This window comes from Kryptolebias marmoratus, linkage group LG2 (assembly GCF_001649575.2).
Source record: "Kryptolebias marmoratus isolate JLee-2015 linkage group LG2, ASM164957v2, whole genome shotgun sequence".
In the NCBI taxonomy this organism is placed as follows: domain Eukaryota; kingdom Metazoa; phylum Chordata; class Actinopteri; order Cyprinodontiformes; family Rivulidae; genus Kryptolebias; species Kryptolebias marmoratus.
Genome location: NC_051431.1, coordinates 20,485,845 through 20,506,447, shown reverse-complemented (window position 1 = coordinate 20,506,447; position 20,603 = coordinate 20,485,845). Strand labels below are relative to the sequence as shown.

The following is a 20,603-nucleotide window of genomic DNA, read 5'->3' as shown; positions in this document are numbered from 1 at the left end:
TCCGTGAATAAAAAGGATGTTTGTGTACGTTCAGTGGAAAGACTGAAACTGATCGTGTCAGAAAAGGAATGCATAGTAGTGTATTTGCCTTGCATTTCTAAGATGTATTGAAACGTATTTCTAAGAAAACAACGTCACGTCATTGTTACTGTGTATCTGATACTGTAGCATAGGGGTTTCACATAAAGTCTTATCTGGTCCCTGATCTGTTGGCAAATTTCATCAGAATTCATTTCTTTCACCTTAGCATCTACAATTCCAGTTTGACAGATCTACTCATTGACTGTCCACCAACAAACACTTCTTGACAACCTAAGTAGTTTTTATTAATATTATTATTATTATAGTCAACTGGAAAGTCAACATAAAAATACTGAAGGGATGTTAAAAGTGTAACAAAGTACATTTTTAAAAAATTCCTTAAAATTCAGACCATGCTGAATTTCAATAAAAGTACAATACTCTAATATTTGTTGTGTGATTTCCTTTAGCAGCGGTGTAGCCATTGATTGTGTTGAAAGATATTGTGGCATCAGTGTAGCAACTATGAAACACCATATATACCAGCGGTGTCCAATTCTGGTCCTCAAGGGCCCCTATCCTGCATGTTTTACTTGTTTCCCTGCTCCAACACACCTGATGCAATGGTTGGATTTCCTCTCCATGTTCTGCAGAAGCCTGTTAATCACCCATTGATTCAAGTCAGCTGTATTGTAGCAGAGAAGCCTTTGAAACATGCAGGATAGTGACCCTCGAGGACCAGGGCTGGACAGCCCTGATATATACAGTATCTCACATATACTCCATATAAACAAAAGTTACATAGAGGCGACCCATTATTACACAATGTCATGCAAGTCCTTGTAAATACTCAAGACTCTTGTTAGAGCTGTGAATCAGCAGCATATTCCCTTGTGTTCAGATGTAACACATATGTGCATAATTGTGCATAATGCCATGTGGTTGCTGCTGCAGACATTTTGTGTAGCTGGAGTATCTGCAGCATCGTCGGAGTACCAACAACTTCATGACATTTTCTTGATACTGGTTGGATGCTGACAGAAGACTGTAATTTGTCCATTACCGCAGGCTAATTAAAGAATTGCTGGTGAATGCCACACACAGGCAGCAGCAAGAACCAAATGCCACACCAACAAAAACAATGAGACAGTTACGCCACAACAATGTAGCATATGCTGTAGTAACTTTCCCATTTTTCAGCTCTGTCAGTATACAACATATGTAAAAGGAACGCATCATGAATGTTACACATCCATCATACAGCATGTCACAAGACTAAACTTTTTGCAAAATATGCTTCCTTTCTTCATGTTCTGAGATGCACAACCCTTATGCCAACATGCAGTATGTGGCAAAAGACAAAACTGTCTGGCTGTAGCAATAAAGTGTGTTGATGTCAACAGTGAGCATGGATTTCACGGAGGATGAAAAAAAAAAAAAAAACAGCAGAAAGCCCACATCGTTCACTTCATTTAGTATCAGCTGGTCACAGACCCATGAAATGTGCTTTCAACAAATACGTAATTGCTCAGTTATTCTGTCACCCAGATGATCCCACATTACACAGCGAGCACTGCTGCTCTTTTCCCCCCGACTTTTTGACATTTCTCTGGCTTTTACAGCCGCTTCTTTCATAAACTCAGCCTTGGTGTAAATTACGGATTACAAGCACGCTCAGTTCCGTTTTTCATTTCACAAAACTTAAACGCATTAGAAGCCGCTTTGTATAATTAGCAAATACTCTGAGTGAAAGACTGTTGGGGGAAAAAAAAGGGAAAAGGCACTCTAGAATAGAGGCATATCAAGGAGAGGTTATAAGATCATGGCTAAAATAAAAAGAAAATATTTGAATACACAGACCCAGTAAAGTCTGCATAATACTTAAGTCAGGCTGTCTGTGTGAAGAAAACCATCTTTTAAGATATTTAAATAGCTCTGATACATCATGACTGGAACGCAAAGGTTTGTCAACTTTCTGCTTCTTCTCCTTCAGTTTTGAAGATGTAACTTACAGAGCATCCCATCACTAATCGATTTTCTGCCAGAAGATTTGATTTATTACTGTGAAGTAAAGCAATAAATAAATAATACTGTAACATTTTGAAGCTAACTGGAAAATGGAAGTCCATCCTGCAAAGGCCAAACCAGGTCACGGTCCAGGGTAGAAAAAAAACAGCAGGCTTTTTGAGATTTTGCACGGATGATTCCCATGTTTTCAGCTGTGCCTGAAAATCAGTTATGGTCTCAAGGAGAAGCTCGGATAGTACCCACCACCCACATGGCCCTTATCTGACTTTGTGTTTCATTGCTTTTTGCTCTCGTACTAACAAATATAACAAACCAGGACACATTTCTAAAAAAAAAAACATATTGGGCTCTTCAGGTGTTTTTTGTTTTTTATTTCAATGTGTTCCAAAGCTTTTGTTGTTCATATAAACCCTGAAGCTCTTTGATTCAACTCCAGAGTTTTCTTCCATCACATGCCAATGTAACCAGGAAACAAAATGTTAAATTATTAGTTTCGCATGCCCCCAAATAAATGATGAGCACCACTCTGCTCACCATTCAGAGCAGACTGGGTCTTTTGGGAGACTGACTGACAAACATGCAGCAAATCCTTTGTGTTTTGGAACATTAAAGTATTTAAACACCCCCAACATAGAAAACAGTCAGTTTTAATCAACTTTAATCTTGCTAAATGCTAAACTAAAGCTGTAGTTACATTATCGTAGCCTCAGTGGACACTTTGCGAATGTGCAGGTCTAAATGTATTTGTCACGTGCAGTGTTGGTTCTAGCATGAAGGGTACCCTCGGCAAGTCCCTCCTTTTGCATCCCCCCTTCCCCCAACACACACACACTTAAATTTCAAGCACTAACCCCCTTATATGAGTTGAAAAAGTGACATCATTTCTCCTGGGAAAAAAATGCTGGTGATTTCTGAAATACTGGCTGTGGACAGGAAGAAAAACATTCTGGATATAGAAACACCTTGATTAAATATTTTAAAGATTTTTAGATAATTTTTTTTTTATTAGTACAATTGGAATTCTAGCTTTTTTTAAAATTTGAATTTATCAGCCTAATAAAGTGATTGCAGATATCTTTAATTTTAATTTGAAAATCGTGTTGTGACCAGGAGAAATGCTATTAATGAGATCTAAAATGGTAATAAGAGAGAGGAGTGTGATTTGTTTCACTACTTATATGTGTGTTTTCTCAATGACAGGTGAGCCTCTGCCTTATCTGAGCGCACATCTCTGTCAGAGGTGAACCTGTCGCCTCCTTTGCCTTTACATTCTTCCATAACTTGTGACACATTCTCTGTAAATTAACTGCATACGCAAATGAGCAATTGAAAACTCTTTTTTTCCAAGTGCTCATGCCAATCCCAATGAGATCCCACCCTGGGCGGTGAGCCATCTCGCCCATATTAAAAAGTACTACTGCTTGTGTGTACCAACACCTTTTTGTGTTGCCAGTGGTCAGAACATTACACGGGCCTTGGGCACAAGCAGACTGTGGCTATCATAAGTCTTTTAGCTCTCCACCTAAAGACAAGAAAACAGCTTGTTACTTGTAAAAAAAAAAAAAAGTGGTTATACCTCTAAAAGCAAAGCTGCTGTAGTCACATTTATTCATCTATAACCTAAAATTTTCACGCACAAATGACAAGCCTTTTTTAGGACCTCTAATAAACATAATTATTGTATGCCAAAAATCTGAGGCCATAGTCAGAAAAGGGTGGACTTTCCTTTCCGGGTTGGGGAAAAGGAAGGAGTTTGTTCAAAAGTGATGGAATAAAGTCTCAGAGAAAAGTCTCTCTAGATAGTACAGCTGTATACATCTACAACTGATTAACTAATTAGCAAATAGGTAATTAATTTTAACAAACACAAATAACACTATAACTCAGTCAGTTTTGCAGCTATTAAGCAAAATTTTGATATGGTAGTAGCTGAGAGCCAATAGTCTGAGTCCTAGTAGATCGCAAAAGATCTTGGAATATCATATGAAATCTCACATAAAAAAATATTTTCAAGCTTTGACTTAACAGCTATAACTCTGTTGTCTCAACATAAGATGTTCTTGATTTAAATTTATGGCATAAAAGGCAGTGGGCGGTAAGCATGACTTCAAGGAATGCTCGGCCTTCAATTGATAAAATGGATTAGACTGATTTGTTTGATTCATTAAATGATTAGATAACAACTCTGAACACATCATATGCAGACTTGATATTTTTATATCAGATAAACACATTTCTTTTAATCCTAACCTGTCAGGATTTGGGGTTTTCGATTCATGTGTCAGTGTGTGAGTTTATTTTATTCAGTTATCTTTGTTTAGCCTTGTCTTAGTTTAATTCTTGTTCCTTGTGTCTTTGTTTCCTGTCATTATTCACCTCTCCTCAGTCAGTCACTTGTTTTCCTGCCGCGCCCATATTCACCTGCTCCTCGTTAGTAATCATCTCACCTGTGCCCACTTCACCTAATTACCCTCTGTCTTTAAAACCCGGTCATCTCCTCCACTTACTCACTGGTCGTCTCCTGCCCATGTCTGTTTGGTTTTTGGATTTAGTTTGCTTTGGATTTAGTTTTATTCTTGCTGCCTTGTCAGCATTTTGTTTTGTGTTTTTGTAAATAAATTAGTTTCTTTTCCTTTTTTAAGAAATGAGTCTGCGCTTTGGGTTTGCCTCCTTCTCTACCCGTCATGAAATAACCCTAACAAAGGACCTTATAGAGCTTAAACCAATGTGAAACTATACAATGGTGTACCACAGGATTTAGATGGGTGTATGCACAAGCCTCTATAAGAAGAGGCTTCCTTTTGTTTATGGGACATCTTGTGCTAATGTCAGACACACCTTTGACTTGTGAACATTAGCTGCATTTGATGTCCTGAAAATGAGAACGGTCACTGTTAACAGCGCTGATGTTTAAGTTATTGCTGACGGGGATCTTCATGGAGGTCTGTAGAGTTTTCAGGGGAAACTGCTGTGATTGGGACATTGGCTCCTGGGTACAACTGACAGGTCTATTACCGTCTTCCTCCTCAGCAAGCAGATATACAGCCTTGAGCCAATAATTATAACTTATTTAACAAGCCCCTCAATATCCTTGCAGCAAAAGCATGCATTTAGCCTCACAAACATACAGACACATGCTCCGCGGTTGATTTATGAGCCTGAGAGCCAGAAGGTAGGAAACAATGCTTTCTATCCCAGACATGTTGACCAGAGCAGGAGCAATCAGAGGAAGACAGAGGGGCAGGCAGCACTGAAATTAACACTCTAAATGCATTAGGCAGAATGATCCCATCGTAAACCAAAAAGAGAAATGAGAAATCATTTGAACACTTTGTCATGCAACATCTCTGTTAAGAATAATTGTGTGAATGGTGGAAGTCATCCAAAGAAAATCTGATTGTACTGGCAAGACCTGAAAGCTTTTTTGGGTTGTGGCCCAAGCATTAAAAGGATTTGGAATTCAGGAGCTTCATTTGTGGGAAAAAAAAAAAAAAATCATTGTCATAACATAGGCCATTTATGGCATTTTAAAACATAACAAAAACATTTATTTAAGCCAGGTTCAGATACAGCTTTTTAACTACCTCAGCGACCTCTGCCAGAGTAATTGATTTGCTTTCCACTGAGATCTCAGACTGTGTCTCTTCGGCGGTCAACATGGTGGCTGGGATAAGGAACTTACGAAAGCTTTATCTAAAACAAAGCCTTTGAACGTGGCCCATTTGGATTTCATGCCCTCTACCTCAAAATGATTCTAATTCAATGTAATTATGAACTATTTACACATGGGTCTGTTATAAAACATTTTTAAAAAGATTTCTAGGGATGTGTTCTTTGAAAGTCACTAACTTGTTCGCGGTCACCAGCAGTGTTTCTGTTGTCATAATTATTTCTGTTTCATTGAAAGTCATTTTCTAAGTCAAAAAGATGTAAAATCATGATTTAGTAATGAGAGAATGAAAAATCAGACGTCAGAACCGTTTTACACAACAGTATTACATTTGAGTTTTCCTTTAAAATTGTTTAGGAGATAAATGTATCCAAACCCAACTGCTTCAGTGCACATAGGAATCATAAGAATACCTACAGAGTTGTTAATAAAGGGAAGCAATTATTTTTCATTGCAGACTGACTGTTTTAGAACACAATAGGGAGCCTTGTTGCAGAAGGCATCTGCCTTTAATTACTTAGTCAAATCCCGTTGTTCCTGCAAGACAACGCTCGCTGTCATCTCAAAAAACAACTAAAGCATTGAGTGATGACTGCTCCCTGCCTCACTCCAAGCCTTACTAATTACCTGAGTGTACACTGCGCTGACAAGTCAGAGGTAAACGGTGGATAAGGAGCTGCCTAGAGTTGACACCACTAAATTCTACTGACCGACAGCTGAACTTGGACCTGTGAGAAAATAACAGGTTTTCTCAATTGGCCGTTACTGTCTCACCTCATTTGTTTTTGTTTTTTTTCCCCCGAGTCTTACCTTGCCACACAACAGTTAGCCCAAAGGAGCACCATAACTTGTGAAGGCTTGCATAGCGCAGCTCCATCTAGACCTGCCTCCATGCCTGCTGGCTTGAGCTGATGTTTTCAAGAGGATGTTTAACAGAAACATGTTTCACTCACCCCCTGCAATTAGATCAAAACCCTGCAGATGCACTGAATGAACTTGGTGTTTTCGTCTTCGTTTAACCCGGTGGAGAAACGGAATCACGCCTCACTCTATGCAAGCTTGGAAAATCGTACGGAAAAAGCTGAATGATCGATAATCAACTTAACCCGAACACGTCACTGTAGTAGAAAACATTTGTGCTAAACTTAAATGTTTAGCACAAATTCCGAACGAAGAGTTGATTAGTGTGCTAAGGCGTAAAGGGATAGTGATGTTCTGTCAAAAAGTTCTCAATAGTTAGTGCCTTATCAGTTGCGACATCAGTCATGGAGCACGGAGTTTGATGGCTAGCCAAATGAGGGCCAGTTTTTTTATTGTTCTTCAGGCTTATGAAACAGCTCTTTCTCAAAAACAACATACCGGTGTGAAAGAACGCCACATTGGCTAATATAAACCTTGAATGACACTGTTTGTTCAGGTTGTTGCTGTTTTCTCATCTAAGGAACATACGTGTTACCACACGGGCGTACGTGTGCTGAGCGTAGACCACGTACATCAGTTTGTTGGTGCTGAAGCTCGTATCAGTGCACCTGATCAGCCAGTCTCCTCGGTCAAAAGTTTACTCCACTCTAGGTGAACAGACGCGTTCAGCAGCCTCTCAACACCATCGGCATGCACACAGTCTATCCTCAGCGCTGTGAATTTGCGTAGTAACACAAACGCTATTAGAATGAAAGCAGCAACAAACTAAAGTGTCAAACAAAAGTGTAGTGGTTTAACATTAGCTAATATGGTGTTATTTTACAACAGTATGTTGTTTTTCAGGAAGTTTTATAAACTTGAAAAGTTATATAAAACAGGCACTGATTTGGCTAGTCATTAGCCTAGCCTGGACGAATACTTCTGGCCTTTTCTACATACTTCAGGCCGTATGACCAATGTCACGGCTGATACGGTACTATTGATAGCTAGCTGACAGAAAATTACTTCAAAAATGACCAGGCTATCTCTTTAAGTAATGGACTCAAATAACCAGTCATAACACTGGAAGATGTACTGCATGACTTGAGGAAAAATCCATGCTCAAAATTGTTCTTGGATTAATTCACACATTGTTTACAATTGTTTCAGTAACAGAACTGATTAAAAACGCTGTTTTTGGCCCTAGTAATTTGTCAGTATGCTGATCAGTTCTAGCATTAAGGTTAGAGGGTCTTCGATAATTTTTGGCAGTTGTTTTTGTTGACATACTGTAAACTCCCTGCCATGCAGGTCCTTTTTTCCCTTATGTTGAATTATGATTACAGCACAAAATAAACTGAAAAGACAATAAGAAAACAATTAGAAATACATAAATCTTTTAAAGAAATTAAACTTAAATTAAAGAGTATCTCTTTGTGTACAAAGTTCTGAACGGCTTGTTTAGGACTTTGACTTTCGTAGTAATAAAACCAGTTTTTACTTATTTGCTGAAACTTAAGGCATAAAATGTTTCATAGTTCTTCCTGGAGGTGAGGGGCTTTCTGCCAGTGAGCACGTACAAAACATACTTTGAATATTTACTCAAGGTGTTAAAGCACAATACGCATTACTCAGTGCTAACCTCCACTGTTTGCTTTAGAAGTCATCCGTGTCTGGTATCACGCACTAAAAATACACTATAGCTGGTTGCTCACTCGCCCAGGGAAACAGGATTCCACAGGTGCACTGCAATGCAAATTTCTCTCTTTAAATAAAAAAAAAAAAAATATATATATATATATATAATAAATGTCAAATACTTTTTTCACTGAAACAGAATCTCCTGAATATGATTAATGGCAATTTTTGACATTTTTAGACCTTCCAGAGCTCCATTAGTAATAGATGTGTCTGAACAACCTGTCGGAGCTACCGTAACTGCTTGATTTATATCTCCCTCAGCACGATGACAGTAGAGCCTAAAAGTCATTTAGAAAAACTCCTACAGATGACTTATTTATGTTGCTGAATTGCATTCATTAGTGACACACCAGAAACAAACGAGCAGAGCCAGTTTCTGGTTGCATAAACAGTACGTAAAGTTGAAAGTGCACGCTGAAGAATATGACACATTTGGCAAACAAATTCCGGGAATCAAGAGTGAAGTTTGAGCTGCACATCCAAACACATTTGCACCACAAAAACTCCCAGCAGAATTTTAATGACAACTGTTTTATTAAGTGCATTTAAATACATAAACACACACTAGCATATACCAAAAATAATTTTATGAAGACCTAAAAAAAAATCTGCAAAGAATCTTACCAAACAAGCATAATTTACATCTGTAAAATACTGCACTTTTTTATACAAACAATAAAGACAAATAAAAATAAATTTGTTTCATATTACAAACAGTGACTCCTTACAATGAAAAGTGAACGTGAGGAGTTTAAAGTCAGTAAGGGCCAACCCAAGACGGCGTTATGTTAATGCAGGTCTGACATACCGATAGGGGTACTCATGCAAAGCCTGCAGGCAGAAAACATCTTTGAGATTTTAAATGTTCAACATTTGCCGTGTACTTCTGGCACAGGCTGTGATTTATCCCCTCAATGAATCATTGACAGCTTAAGAGTCTTAGTGCCCTCGTAACTGAAAATCATCCTGACTCCTTTAAGGAAAAAAAAAAAAAGATTATAGCTCAGGCACGGTGGAAACATTAGACATATAAACTATCTTAATCCAATTTAAAACAGCAGTTAAATATATGATTTATACATTTACCTTTAAAAGAAGTTAAAAATGCAAATTTTACCAAGCAAATAGTCTACATATTGCTGTCTACCAGCTATACACCATCTAAACATGGAAGTTTCTTCTTTTTTTTAACTGTAAAAATTGGTTTCCAAATATGGCACTTTGTTGTAGAAAATATACTGTATTTGATGGTTCTTTTACCAACATGTTAAATGTTTTCCTCTGAGACCAACAAGGCACTGTAGTTTTTTGATCTTACAGCTATTTTTTTTGGCAGTAATTGGTTTAAAATACAAAGAGACACTACAATAAGGCAGTGCTGGATACTTGGCAGCTTTGAGCACTAAGAGGTGTGTGTGATCTCTCACAGGTGAAAAGCACAAAAAAGTGAACGTGCGATATATGTTGCTATGTTTTGAGAAAGGATTGACTGGCCTGTTTGGATTTGACAGATTTACACTTGTCATACTGACCAAAGGTCACAGGATTACCAGTACAATCAGTGTGTGTTAAACCTAGGATTCTGTATAATACTTTACCCAGTACTTAGAAAATGCAAGGCTGCACTTAGTAAAGACTGGATATCACTGATGTGTATCTCAGTCATCGTGCTAAAGCAATCAGCTCTGAACACCAAAACAAGCTTTTTGTACACTGATCCTGAGGCACTGTTTGTTTTCAGGTTGGCATTAGTCTTTGGTTGGTTTTGTTCTTGCTTAGCTGGCTGAGTGAGTTTCTGACACTAGGAGTGGCTGCTCCCGCTCAGGTCCCTCGTCTGCCCTGCTCGGACTGTGACTTTCTGAGCTGAGATCTTCAGGTTCCAGCGGAGACGCCCCCGCTCCTTGACCCATGGCTGCTTCCTCAGATGCCCTCCTCCTCATCTCCTCCTCTTCCATCTTCATCCTTAGCTCCTCGGCCTCTATTTCCTCCGTGGTCGGAATGGAGTTCTTCTTGGGTCTTCCCTTGGGCTTAGTCGGGGCTTCGTGACCTCCTTTAAGCACCTAGAATAACACAGACAGCCTTAGTGGACTGCTCCGGTAATAAATGGCAGCACAAGTCAAAGGCAATGCCTGCTATTATAGTAATTAAGGGAAGACATATGGCTGCTGGCTCTGCCTTGTGCACTCATTTATCTTTAACGATTTCAGATCCTTTTTTGTTCCCTTCTACAAAAGTGTTTGCTCTCACTGCAATCATCATCAGTCAAACCACACTTAGCCACACCATCTCTTCCGGCCATACTGCTATCTACTATTTGTTGCTCTGATTGTAGTCACCAACTGTGGTCACTAAAAATATATGCAACATTTGGTTATGGTTAGGAAGCTTACGTTATTTTACACATAAGAAAACCTCTCTTGTGACATAAATTAACTGTGTTTTGGCCTGAAAGAGAGTAAAAACTGAAACAGAAAGAAACGAGCATTCAAAAGTCCGTCCACTGCTTCACAAGGTATTTTGCAACACACAGACGGACAAACACACCCCTATACACACACACACACCCCACACAGAGACAGTTACATGACTGCCTGCCCTTCATGCCGGCAGGTGATAAATAAATAATGATTTCTTGAAATGGTTCAACTCAAAAGTTTGCCCCTGAAAGTATTTACCAATCTGACTTTTACAGCAACTTGGTAAATTTCATGTTTGGGGTGGGTTTCTATTAGGAGGATAATTGAATTGAAGATCAAACTACACTGCTACACATTATTATTATTATTATTATTATTATTATTATTATTATTATTATTATTATTATTATTATTATTGCTGTTGTTGTTATTATTGTTATTGTTATTGTTATTATTAGTTTTTGGTCTGTGGTATAACTCATACTGCTGGTTTCAGAGGTTTTAGAACAGTCTCTTTAATGTACTATACTTACTACCACATTGTATTTATAAGTCGAAAGAATGGTTTTTTTTCTTAAAAAAATTTGTTCTGAAGAAGAAATCCACTAGTTCATATACACAAGACATATGACTATTGTAGGACTTTGTGTCAATTATAATAATTTTAATAAATTTTTAAAAATTATTATAATAATTTTTTTCAGTCCCCATTAATCCCGAAATAACAACTATATTCTTGTCACTTTGATTTATTTCTTGAAATATTATTTCATGATTTTTCTTTTTTTTTTCTTTACATTTATTTTCAACATTTTGACTTTAAAATCACAACTGGAAAAAAAAAACATTTCTAAACAATTTCTTTTTTCTGAGAGACCCTAATATTCTGTTGTAGTCCAAACTAGAAAAGCTATTTAAAAATGCTGTTTTAGTTCAGTGAAAAGTCAGTTATTTAAACCTGTCTTTACTGAATTTGACTCATCTGAGAAATCCGTGAACAAACAAAATAAAGTCTTGGAAATAAATGTTAAAATACATATTTAAAATGTTATTTACTGTTCAATACCAAGCTTACCATTTTCTTCCATTTCATGCGCCTGTTTTGGTACCATGTCTTCACCTGAAGCTGTGTGAGACCAAGAGACTGAGCCAAGTCTAACCTGTAAGATCACAAACAAAAAGATCTGCACATTAGTCACATATTTAAATATTGAACTGTTCACATACTTTTTTTTCTGGTTTTGATTTAGTTGGTTGAGTTTATTAGTACGGACCTGTAAGCATTTCTTTAAACTGTATAGGCCTGTGTTGAACTTGTTCTAGTCAAGTTAGACAAATATAAAAGTGACACAGCGTCATGTGTGGAACCCTTTCCTACTTGGGTCATGTTTGATTGCACTTTGGTTAAATTTAAAGCAGTTGATCTAAATGTCCAAGAAACTTTTTGCCCTAACATCATTTTTTAAGCTGAATCTCGAGTCTGACGCCCACAGCTGAGGAGCTGTGTTTGAAATATCTGCACTGAAGACAGTAATCCCATCACAACACTTTAAGCTGGATGATTGGGGCTGTCGTGAATGTATCCACCACATGTGGCGGCGCGTGACTAATTGGGCTATTGGCTGGTGTGTAACGCAAAACCTGCAGGAAGGGACAGATAAAGTTAACAAGGAATCCATGTGTATAGGAAAGGAAAGGTTATTGATTTTTATTAAGTGGGATTTCCTCTTCCCTGCTCTTCAAAAGGTCTTTAACAGTCAGATGAAAGTTGCTTTCAGCCCCCGGGGAGACAGACGGACTTTCATTTTATGGCTGAAAGTCGAAGCCGAGACAGAGAAAAGGATCTAAAAAGCAGAGCAACGACGGAAAATGTCTAAGATTCGGGAAGCTGATTTATTAACTTTGTATTTAAAGAATTTTTCTAAACTGGTGTGTGTGTGTGTGTTTCGTGAATTCACATGTTGTCAAAACACCTAAAACAGACGATCAAGCTGTCTATCAAACTTCACTATCCGTATAAGCACCAATCTACAGCAACAACTGGAGGCATGGAAAAGTAATTGCAGCAAAAGAAAAACCCCATTTATTTACGCTCATTAGTTATCAATGGAGAGAAACCGCATGCTTTCAACAGCAGAAACAGTACTTGAGTCACTCCCTGCAGGGCTCTTCAGCGCTGCCATTTTCTTCTATTCCCACACTTTTCACGAGACAATCTGGTGCTTTACTGAATAATCTCCTTAAATCATTGATGATGATGATGATTACGAGGCAGATGATACTAGTTATTATAGTTTAAAAGATTCGTAAAACCATTAAGGCACATGATGACATAAATGATTATGTGTTTTTAGGAATATTTTGTGTTTATGTTAGACCCCCCCCCACACACACACACACACACACACACACACACACACACTCTTGCATTTAGGACTGCAGAGACTTCAAGCCAAAAAACAAAGGAAGGAAGGAAGGAAGCAAAAAAACACAAACTTATCTTTAGATCATAACAAACTAGAGCAGGGAGCACGCCGCACCTTTGAAGTGGGGTTAAAAGGGGATTTTCTCTGTTGCCGTTTTCTTGCTCCAGCTGGGTGTTTAATTAATTTCCACCATGGTGTCAGAATCGGATATTTTGACAGGACGTAGCAATTTGGCTCAGCTATTCAAACGGATGGTTGGTTTTGATCACTGAATGGCACTCTGCCTCAAGGCTTCTGCTTTAAGATGATGCATGGTGCCTTTCCAAGCAGCTACGGGCGAGCCAAGGTGTGATATATTTAATAATGCATTGTGGGAGTTTTTAAACACATGAGTAGGACGTAACTGGAATCACAAACAAATCTGGTGGACTCCAAACATGCAAATAGGGTTTTCAATGTGGAAGTGGTATGCCACTACATTTCAAACAGTTTGCAAAACCTGCAAAGTCGCAACTGCCAAATCAACAGTTATGTATATTGGTGTATTTATATAGTAATACATCATTTTATCCCCCTTTGATTTCATTCATGTAGAAGAAAATAAGAAGTTACAGGATAATATGTGCACTAAAATGAAACCTGAAGCAAAACTTACAAGATGTTTGAAACTCTTGCTGTGCAAAAGAAGGAAAGTATTATATATTTATGATCCACTACCATCTAGGTAAAAATGGAAAAGTAGCTTGCAGGCCAAATATAAAAGTGAAGTCCACAATACAACTGGAAAATCTAACCTCATGACAGGTCCCAAAAATGACCCACGGTATAGATTTAAACCAGACACATTAACATTTAGATTACTTCATCTCATTGTAGATTGTTCCTTTATATCCACCTGCACATGAGTGAAGTGATTGGCAGTAAATCAGTGTAAGACATTCATGTTTGCTTGCGTTGGCCCCCGTCCCCGTTTTCCTGAATAAGGAAGCGTTTCTTTGTTGGGGCCTTTCGGCCGTTTTAAGAGCTCAGAGTTGAAAAACGTTACTCCTGTCTCAACTAGAAAAACTGAGGTAATGCTCTGGCTCCGATGGATTCACATTAAATGAGACATTCCCCACAGGATAAATAAAAAAAATTATGATGTTAGGTTAACCGCTGCTTGATAAGTGCGTTTACAGCTTAGTGGATGTCCTTGAGCGTGCATACGTGTTCTGAACTTTTGAAATGTGCTTTTTATTTTTATTATAATACATAGGTTGTCAAAGTGTTTCTGGTGATTGACATTTATATAACTTTGGTTGCTGGTGCATCAGGTATATTTAATTACTGTGTATCACCACCAAAATATTTTGGTTAGAGTTTAAGTTTTTTTCCTTTTTGCTGTTTTTTTTTTTCTGCGGGCACAAAATCTTATCTGATAGTTTTATCATTTTGCTTTTAAATGTTTGTATTTGATGGGTTAATTATTTCATCTCGGATGGATTTTTTAAATTTTATTTAACTATTTATTTATGGTGCACTTCTTCGGCAACTTTAACCCACTGAAATCATTTGTGTGTTTGAACTGCAACAGACCTGTCGGGTGTGGACAAGTACTTCTGCTTCTGGAACTTCTTCTCCAGTCCCATCAGCTGCAGCTCGGTGAAAATGGTGCGGCTGCGGCGGGGCTTCTTCAGGCGGGGCGTGCTGCGCTCCGTCTCAGACTCGCTGCTGATGCTGAGCGGCGTCTGGCTGGGCGAGGGCTCAGAGCCGCGCGGGGGCTGCGAGGAGATCAGGGGCAGGTGCGAGTGAACTGCGATCGGGGAGGACGGCTGCGGCAGGTGGGGCTGCAGATTGGGCGGCTGCCGTGTGATGACTGAGAGGAGGGGGTAGGCACGCAGCGACGAGGACCCTGGAAAAGCACAGACAGCAATGCGTTTACATGAAATATCCTTCTGTATGACTAAGCCTTTTGAACCCCTCAGTCACCTTGGTTGGACCATTATCGACTGCCTATATTTTCTCAGACAGGTTCATTTTTAATTGACCTGCTGTGAAAAGTGTTTTGGCTTTGACCTCCTCGATGTAGAGGGCTGTGATCTCGATGACGCAGATGGTGTTCTACTCTGATCTCCTAAACCTTTTAGATGAATGATGATTTTTCAATGGTTGTTAAATATAACAGTTTCCCCAACACAAAACCACAACATGCACACACAGACACAAGGTAATCTGTAGTAAAATATATCAGTTTATTATTATTATTTATTATTAATATTATTTAGATTATACAGCTTTTACCATCTCTCACATTTTCCTCAACTCTACACAAAGCACTATACAAATACACACAAATACTTTGGCTCTTTCTGTGAGCCTGCAAAAACTGCAGATGCTAGAATCAATAAAAAGTAGAACTTGGAGTCAAGGCTCAAGCGGTGGAGACCCCGAGGTTGGCAGAGAAGACACAGTGGGTCAACCAAAAAGACTATCTGCCAGAAAAATCCTCAGAGGGTCGTTTAAAGCTTTATTTACTCAGATTCATTTACAAAGAAAAAAATGCAGATTTTAATGAATGGGCTCAAAAGAACCTGGATACACCGGTGAACTATAAAAACCAGGAATGGGCTAGGAAGAAACTGCTATAAAAATTTTGAGATATGAGTTTTAAGACAGCAACAATCCGCTTTGGTCTTGGCCCTGCTTGGAGCAGCTGTTAGCTTTTCAGTCTGGTCAGAAATAAACTGTTTCTCCAAACTGAGGTTGTTCAAAGAGCTATCTACAACAAGTTAGGATAAAAACTAATTGTTCCACAGAACCTCACTGCGAAAGACATGAACTAGTTATGTTATGTAGCAAATCAAACGTAGCAAAAAGGGGAACTGCCTGCACTTGACGAAGGTGAAACTTCTTAGCAGCTCACGAACACAAGTGCTGCAGATATAAAATGTGCAGAAATATAAAGTTATTCTACTGTTAGAAAGGAAGGAGAAAATGAAAATGACAGCATGCAGGTAGGCACAGTTGCTCTGCTCACACATACTCAGGCGAATGCACACACACACACACACACACACACACACACTCTCTGCCTGGGGCTCATCATGACATCATTGTAAGGCACTGAGGTCATCGCTAATTCCCCCCTCCGATGTTAGACTGCTGCTTTGCAACAAGCCCAAACAAGAAGCTGCCTTTTCTCTCCTTGTTCGTTCCTGCCCTCCTGTTCTTACCTTTCCGTTTAGGTTGTTAGTCTTTCTGTCTAAATCAAATCTGTGTTTATGTTATCAAGGAATCATTTGGTTTAGCACTGGAACTCATTTATAGGGGAAATTTTACGCAGACGTTTATTGGGCCGTAATTCTTTCCCGTATGTTGAAGCAAGAACGCGCTTCGGTTCGTCCTCACAACTCGCAGGAAATGTCCTGTCAGCAAAGAACTTTTGGGGGGGGGGTGCAGGAGAGTCTCTGGACAGTCCCCCCCACCCCTTCCCCCAGAGGGAATGTGCAAGGAGAATGAAAGAACATGGAGAGCAAAGAGGGAAATGTCAGCCCGTGTGGTGACTTTCCACTGACAGTGAAGCCAGCTCTCTGACATGCTGTTGACAAGCACCAGTGTCCTGTCAATAGGCTACAAATAAACTGTTTGAGTAGCTGTAGGAACGCAACTCAGCCCCCCTCCACCCACTCCCTCCTGCAAAAGTACATGGATCCTCTTGATAATCACAGTTGGAATGTAGGAACTGGAACAAGTGCTTATAGTAACGATTACAGAAGACATACCTGCCAATAATAGATCAAGTAAAGCAGTTAGTTAAAGTTTTACTTCTAATACTGGCTGTTTATTCGACTGAAAACATCATGGCATTATTTGTTTTTAAGACAAGTATTTTCTGCACATACCTGCTCTCTGTCATAACACTTCTCAAAGAATCATTTTAATCATTAAATCGAAAATGAATGATTCATTACCTACCATAGTTATGACATGCGTATGTGAAGTTTTGCAATTTGTTTTACAGTAAACTACTTGGTGACCTCAATGCTGCTCGGTAACATTTCTTTTTTTTTAAATTTTAGATCCATGCAGGTGATACAGAAATCGGCATGTAGCACAACGTACTTTTACATCCAATTAATTGCTTATCTCTTTATTAAAGAAAAAAAAAAGTGGGAGAGTGGGAACGGCAGCGAGATGACAGGCTGTCAAAAGATTATCCCTAACTGAAGATGGAAGATGTGTGCACATTTTGTCTTTGTGCGAGAGTGTTTGTGTGTGTGTGTGTGTTGACACGGGCGTTATCGGCCCTCTCATGTCAACTTCATGCTTAATGGGTGGTTTTTTTGTCTGCAGTGGATTTAGACTTTAAGATGAGATGAAAACTCTTTAGCTCACTTTGGTTTCTTATAAGCCCTCTGCCAGTGCCGCAGCGAGCTTCATGCGCTCCTCGCTACTTAGCTATATTTGTCATTAGGCTGTCAGGCGAGATTACACCATAGTTGATCTTAATCTCTCTCACCTCTTCCAGAAAACACCACTAAGAGCTCTGCCCTGGGTCCTGCTGAGAGACGGGCCGCCAAATGAAATATTGTAACCTGCCATTATGCTGTTCAGCTCCAGGTCAGGGCTCATTGTCTCTGATCCTTCTGAAACTGACAGGGAATTACATCCATGACGGTTTGACACAATTAATGTGCGTATAAAGGTCTAGTTTTGTTTTATTTTTCTCACATCTGATTTAGGAAAGAGAAAAAAAACAAATGCATGTGTAAAAAATAAATAAAAGGACATTTAGTTGGGGTGTTTGCAAGTAATAAACAATATAAAACTTCATTTGTTGCAGCCAAACTAAATGGCAGCACTGTCTTTTAGTGGCCTCCGCTGGTAGCTGAATGTTATAACATCCTTTCTAGGTTTTTTTTTTTTCCAGAATGCAGAAGTAAACTTGTTTCTGTTTGGGGGCCACGCAGGGGCCATTCGACTCTCTCTCTTTGGCCCAGGAGCAGAAATGCTGCAGGCTTCTATATCAAGCATTAAAAGCCATTGATGTCGGCCAATATACAGTGTCTCACACACCCCGTAGCTACAAATAAGCAGTGCGCAGGGTGTTCTGATATGCAGAATGGGTTACTCTATCCATCTGGAAAGAGGGGCTGCCAAAGCCCAGTGACAGCACCCCTGCAGCAATACGCCAATCAATCCATATCAGAAGGATGAGGGAATGGCTTCTCCTAGTTTTGTCTGACCGATGGCTGTTATCGTCAAGTTGCAGCGGCTATCATTTCAGACTTTAGAGCAATTATCCTAATGGTTACTTCAGTGTGCGGCAGTGTGGAAATTGTTTGGATTCGTATTTACAAATCAATAGAGACTTGTTCTTTTTTTTAACTCAACTTTAATAAATGTTAACATCTATTGCTCTATCTGAAATAAGTTTTAAAAATTCATTAAATAGGAAATCAAGTGAATTAAAATGTAATGCATTTTTCTCCAGTTTCAGTACATCAGTGACCTGTCAGGTGGTTTCACAGACAACACTTTGACCTGCACGTTTCCTAACACCGTCCCCTTCTGCTCTAAGTCACGTAGGCTGCATTTTGGTGTTGAACAGCATACCATCCTCCCATCTGCAAATGTCCAGCAGCAGTATAGGAACACTCATTATTGGAGGCCCGCTGGCTGAAGCAGATTGCTCATATTAATCAAAGCAAATGAGATGGAATGGATCAAAGGTTACAGGGCTCCTTAGAGGACGGAGCTTCTTTTTTATCTCCCTCATCTGTCCTACTGCCTCTTAGCTGACTTCTAACCACACCACTTATCAGTTCACTCATTTATCTTTTGCGCCCAACAAAAGCCCTTAAGCGTCCCTGACGTTCACTGACTCCACGGCATGTCTTTGATTTATGCTTCTCTTAACGCTCAGTTGGTTCCGTGGAGAGAGAGGGAGGGAGGGATGGAGTCCCTGATGAAGCTCGTTTCAAAATATAGAAAATTCATTAGTGGAGTTTGTAATCTTGTGGTTGAAATCAATACGCAAACGAACACATGTAGGATAATTATTTTAGCAAATGGTGCAAGTAATTGGTGGAGATAGCCTATCAGTATTCAAGACAATGTTAGGTGATAATAATAAATAACCATTTCTCATTTTAAACCTTTTCTGCTTGTTTAGTGCAGTTTCATAAAGTCAACCATTTGCAATTATAAAACCAATGAGAATAATAATAAACTCTTGCATTCAAATCGGCCTTCTGTAGACTGCCCTAAAGTTTAGAAATAAGTGGCTTTCTATCTCCAATAATGATTATTTTATTGTCTTTGATCACCCTAAAATCAGAGATGTCTTACCCGAACATGAATGAAGAGGCTTTGGTCGAACAATGAGAGAAGGACACACGGAGTACAGAGAGAGTTTCTCGAAATAATCACACGTTTCCCTGGAGAGGATCTCGTCGATCATAAAAGTCTTGTATCGCCGCCTGGCCGCCTTCAGCTGGCCGGGGGAGGAGAGCCTGAGCTGGGCCTGGCAGTGCATGCCGCGGACCCTCTGTGCGGTGCGGTGCGGTGCCGTGCGCCCGAACTTCCTGTGTGTCGGGAGAGTGGTCTGAGAGCTTGGACGCAGGTGGAACGGCCGGTGGTGGGACGGATGTTTGAGCTCATAGATGAGGCATCGTTCTCAGCGTCGGGGAGGAAAAACGCGCAGCAGTGTGGTGAGGGGTGTGTGTGTGGGGGTTCGTCCCTCCCTGGAAGCGGCGCGGCGCGGCGCAGATCGGCTGCCTTCAACTTGAGCTGCGCGGAGCGGTGAGAAGCTGCGCTCACACCCACCGCTATATAAACCATGACTCTGCTCCTGTTCATTACTCTCTCCCTCCCTCTCTCTCTCTCTCTCTCTCTCTCTCTCTCTCTCTCTCTCTCTCTCTACACACACACACACACACACGTCTCATCCCCCCACCCCCCAACACACACCCCAACAGATACATCATTTCACTTCTTATGTTTTTTTCATCTCAGATAAAAACACAGACTGTATTAAAGTCTAACTAAATTAATTACAACAAAAAATAAGTAAATAAATAAATAAGGTGGCTAACCTAGTAGGCTGCAGAAAACAGCAGCTTCGGTGCTTTAAAGTCATCATAAATAAACTTATGGCGCTTCTTTGTGAAGTTTTTTTTATTATTATTTATTTATCGGGTTTAATTGCCTGGTAAAGCTGTTTATGACCTGACCTGTTTTTATTTGCAACTTTGCCCCGAAGGTATAGCTACAAATATAAATTTAATTTAGTTGCTTGGGTCGTCCGGACCTGTTTAAACTGTCGAGTCCGTTGAAAAAAAATCTCTTATACGAGTAAATATCTTTTTTTTTGTACTTATAATAATAAGTGGCTAATTGACGCTGTTACTTTACATAAAAACACGTAAAAATATTAACATAAAGGGGTACTGTCTTTCC

General features: G+C 39.4%; 1 protein-coding gene across 1 annotated transcript; it reads right to left on the bottom strand.

The window, feature by feature from the left end:
• Positions 1-8,835: 8,835 nt before the first annotated feature.
• barx2 (BARX homeobox 2) lies at positions 8,836-19,967 on the bottom strand. Its single transcript, XM_017420131.3, has 4 exons — positions 19,494-19,967; positions 14,739-15,054; positions 11,813-11,897; positions 8,836-10,380 (listed from the first exon to the last, which is right to left on the bottom strand). Exons 1-4 carry the CDS (start codon positions 19,678-19,680, stop codon positions 10,096-10,098), a joined length of 873 nt encoding a protein of 290 aa, XP_017275620.1. The 5' UTR covers positions 19,681-19,967; the 3' UTR covers positions 8,836-10,095.
• Positions 19,968-20,603: the final 636 nt, after the last annotated feature.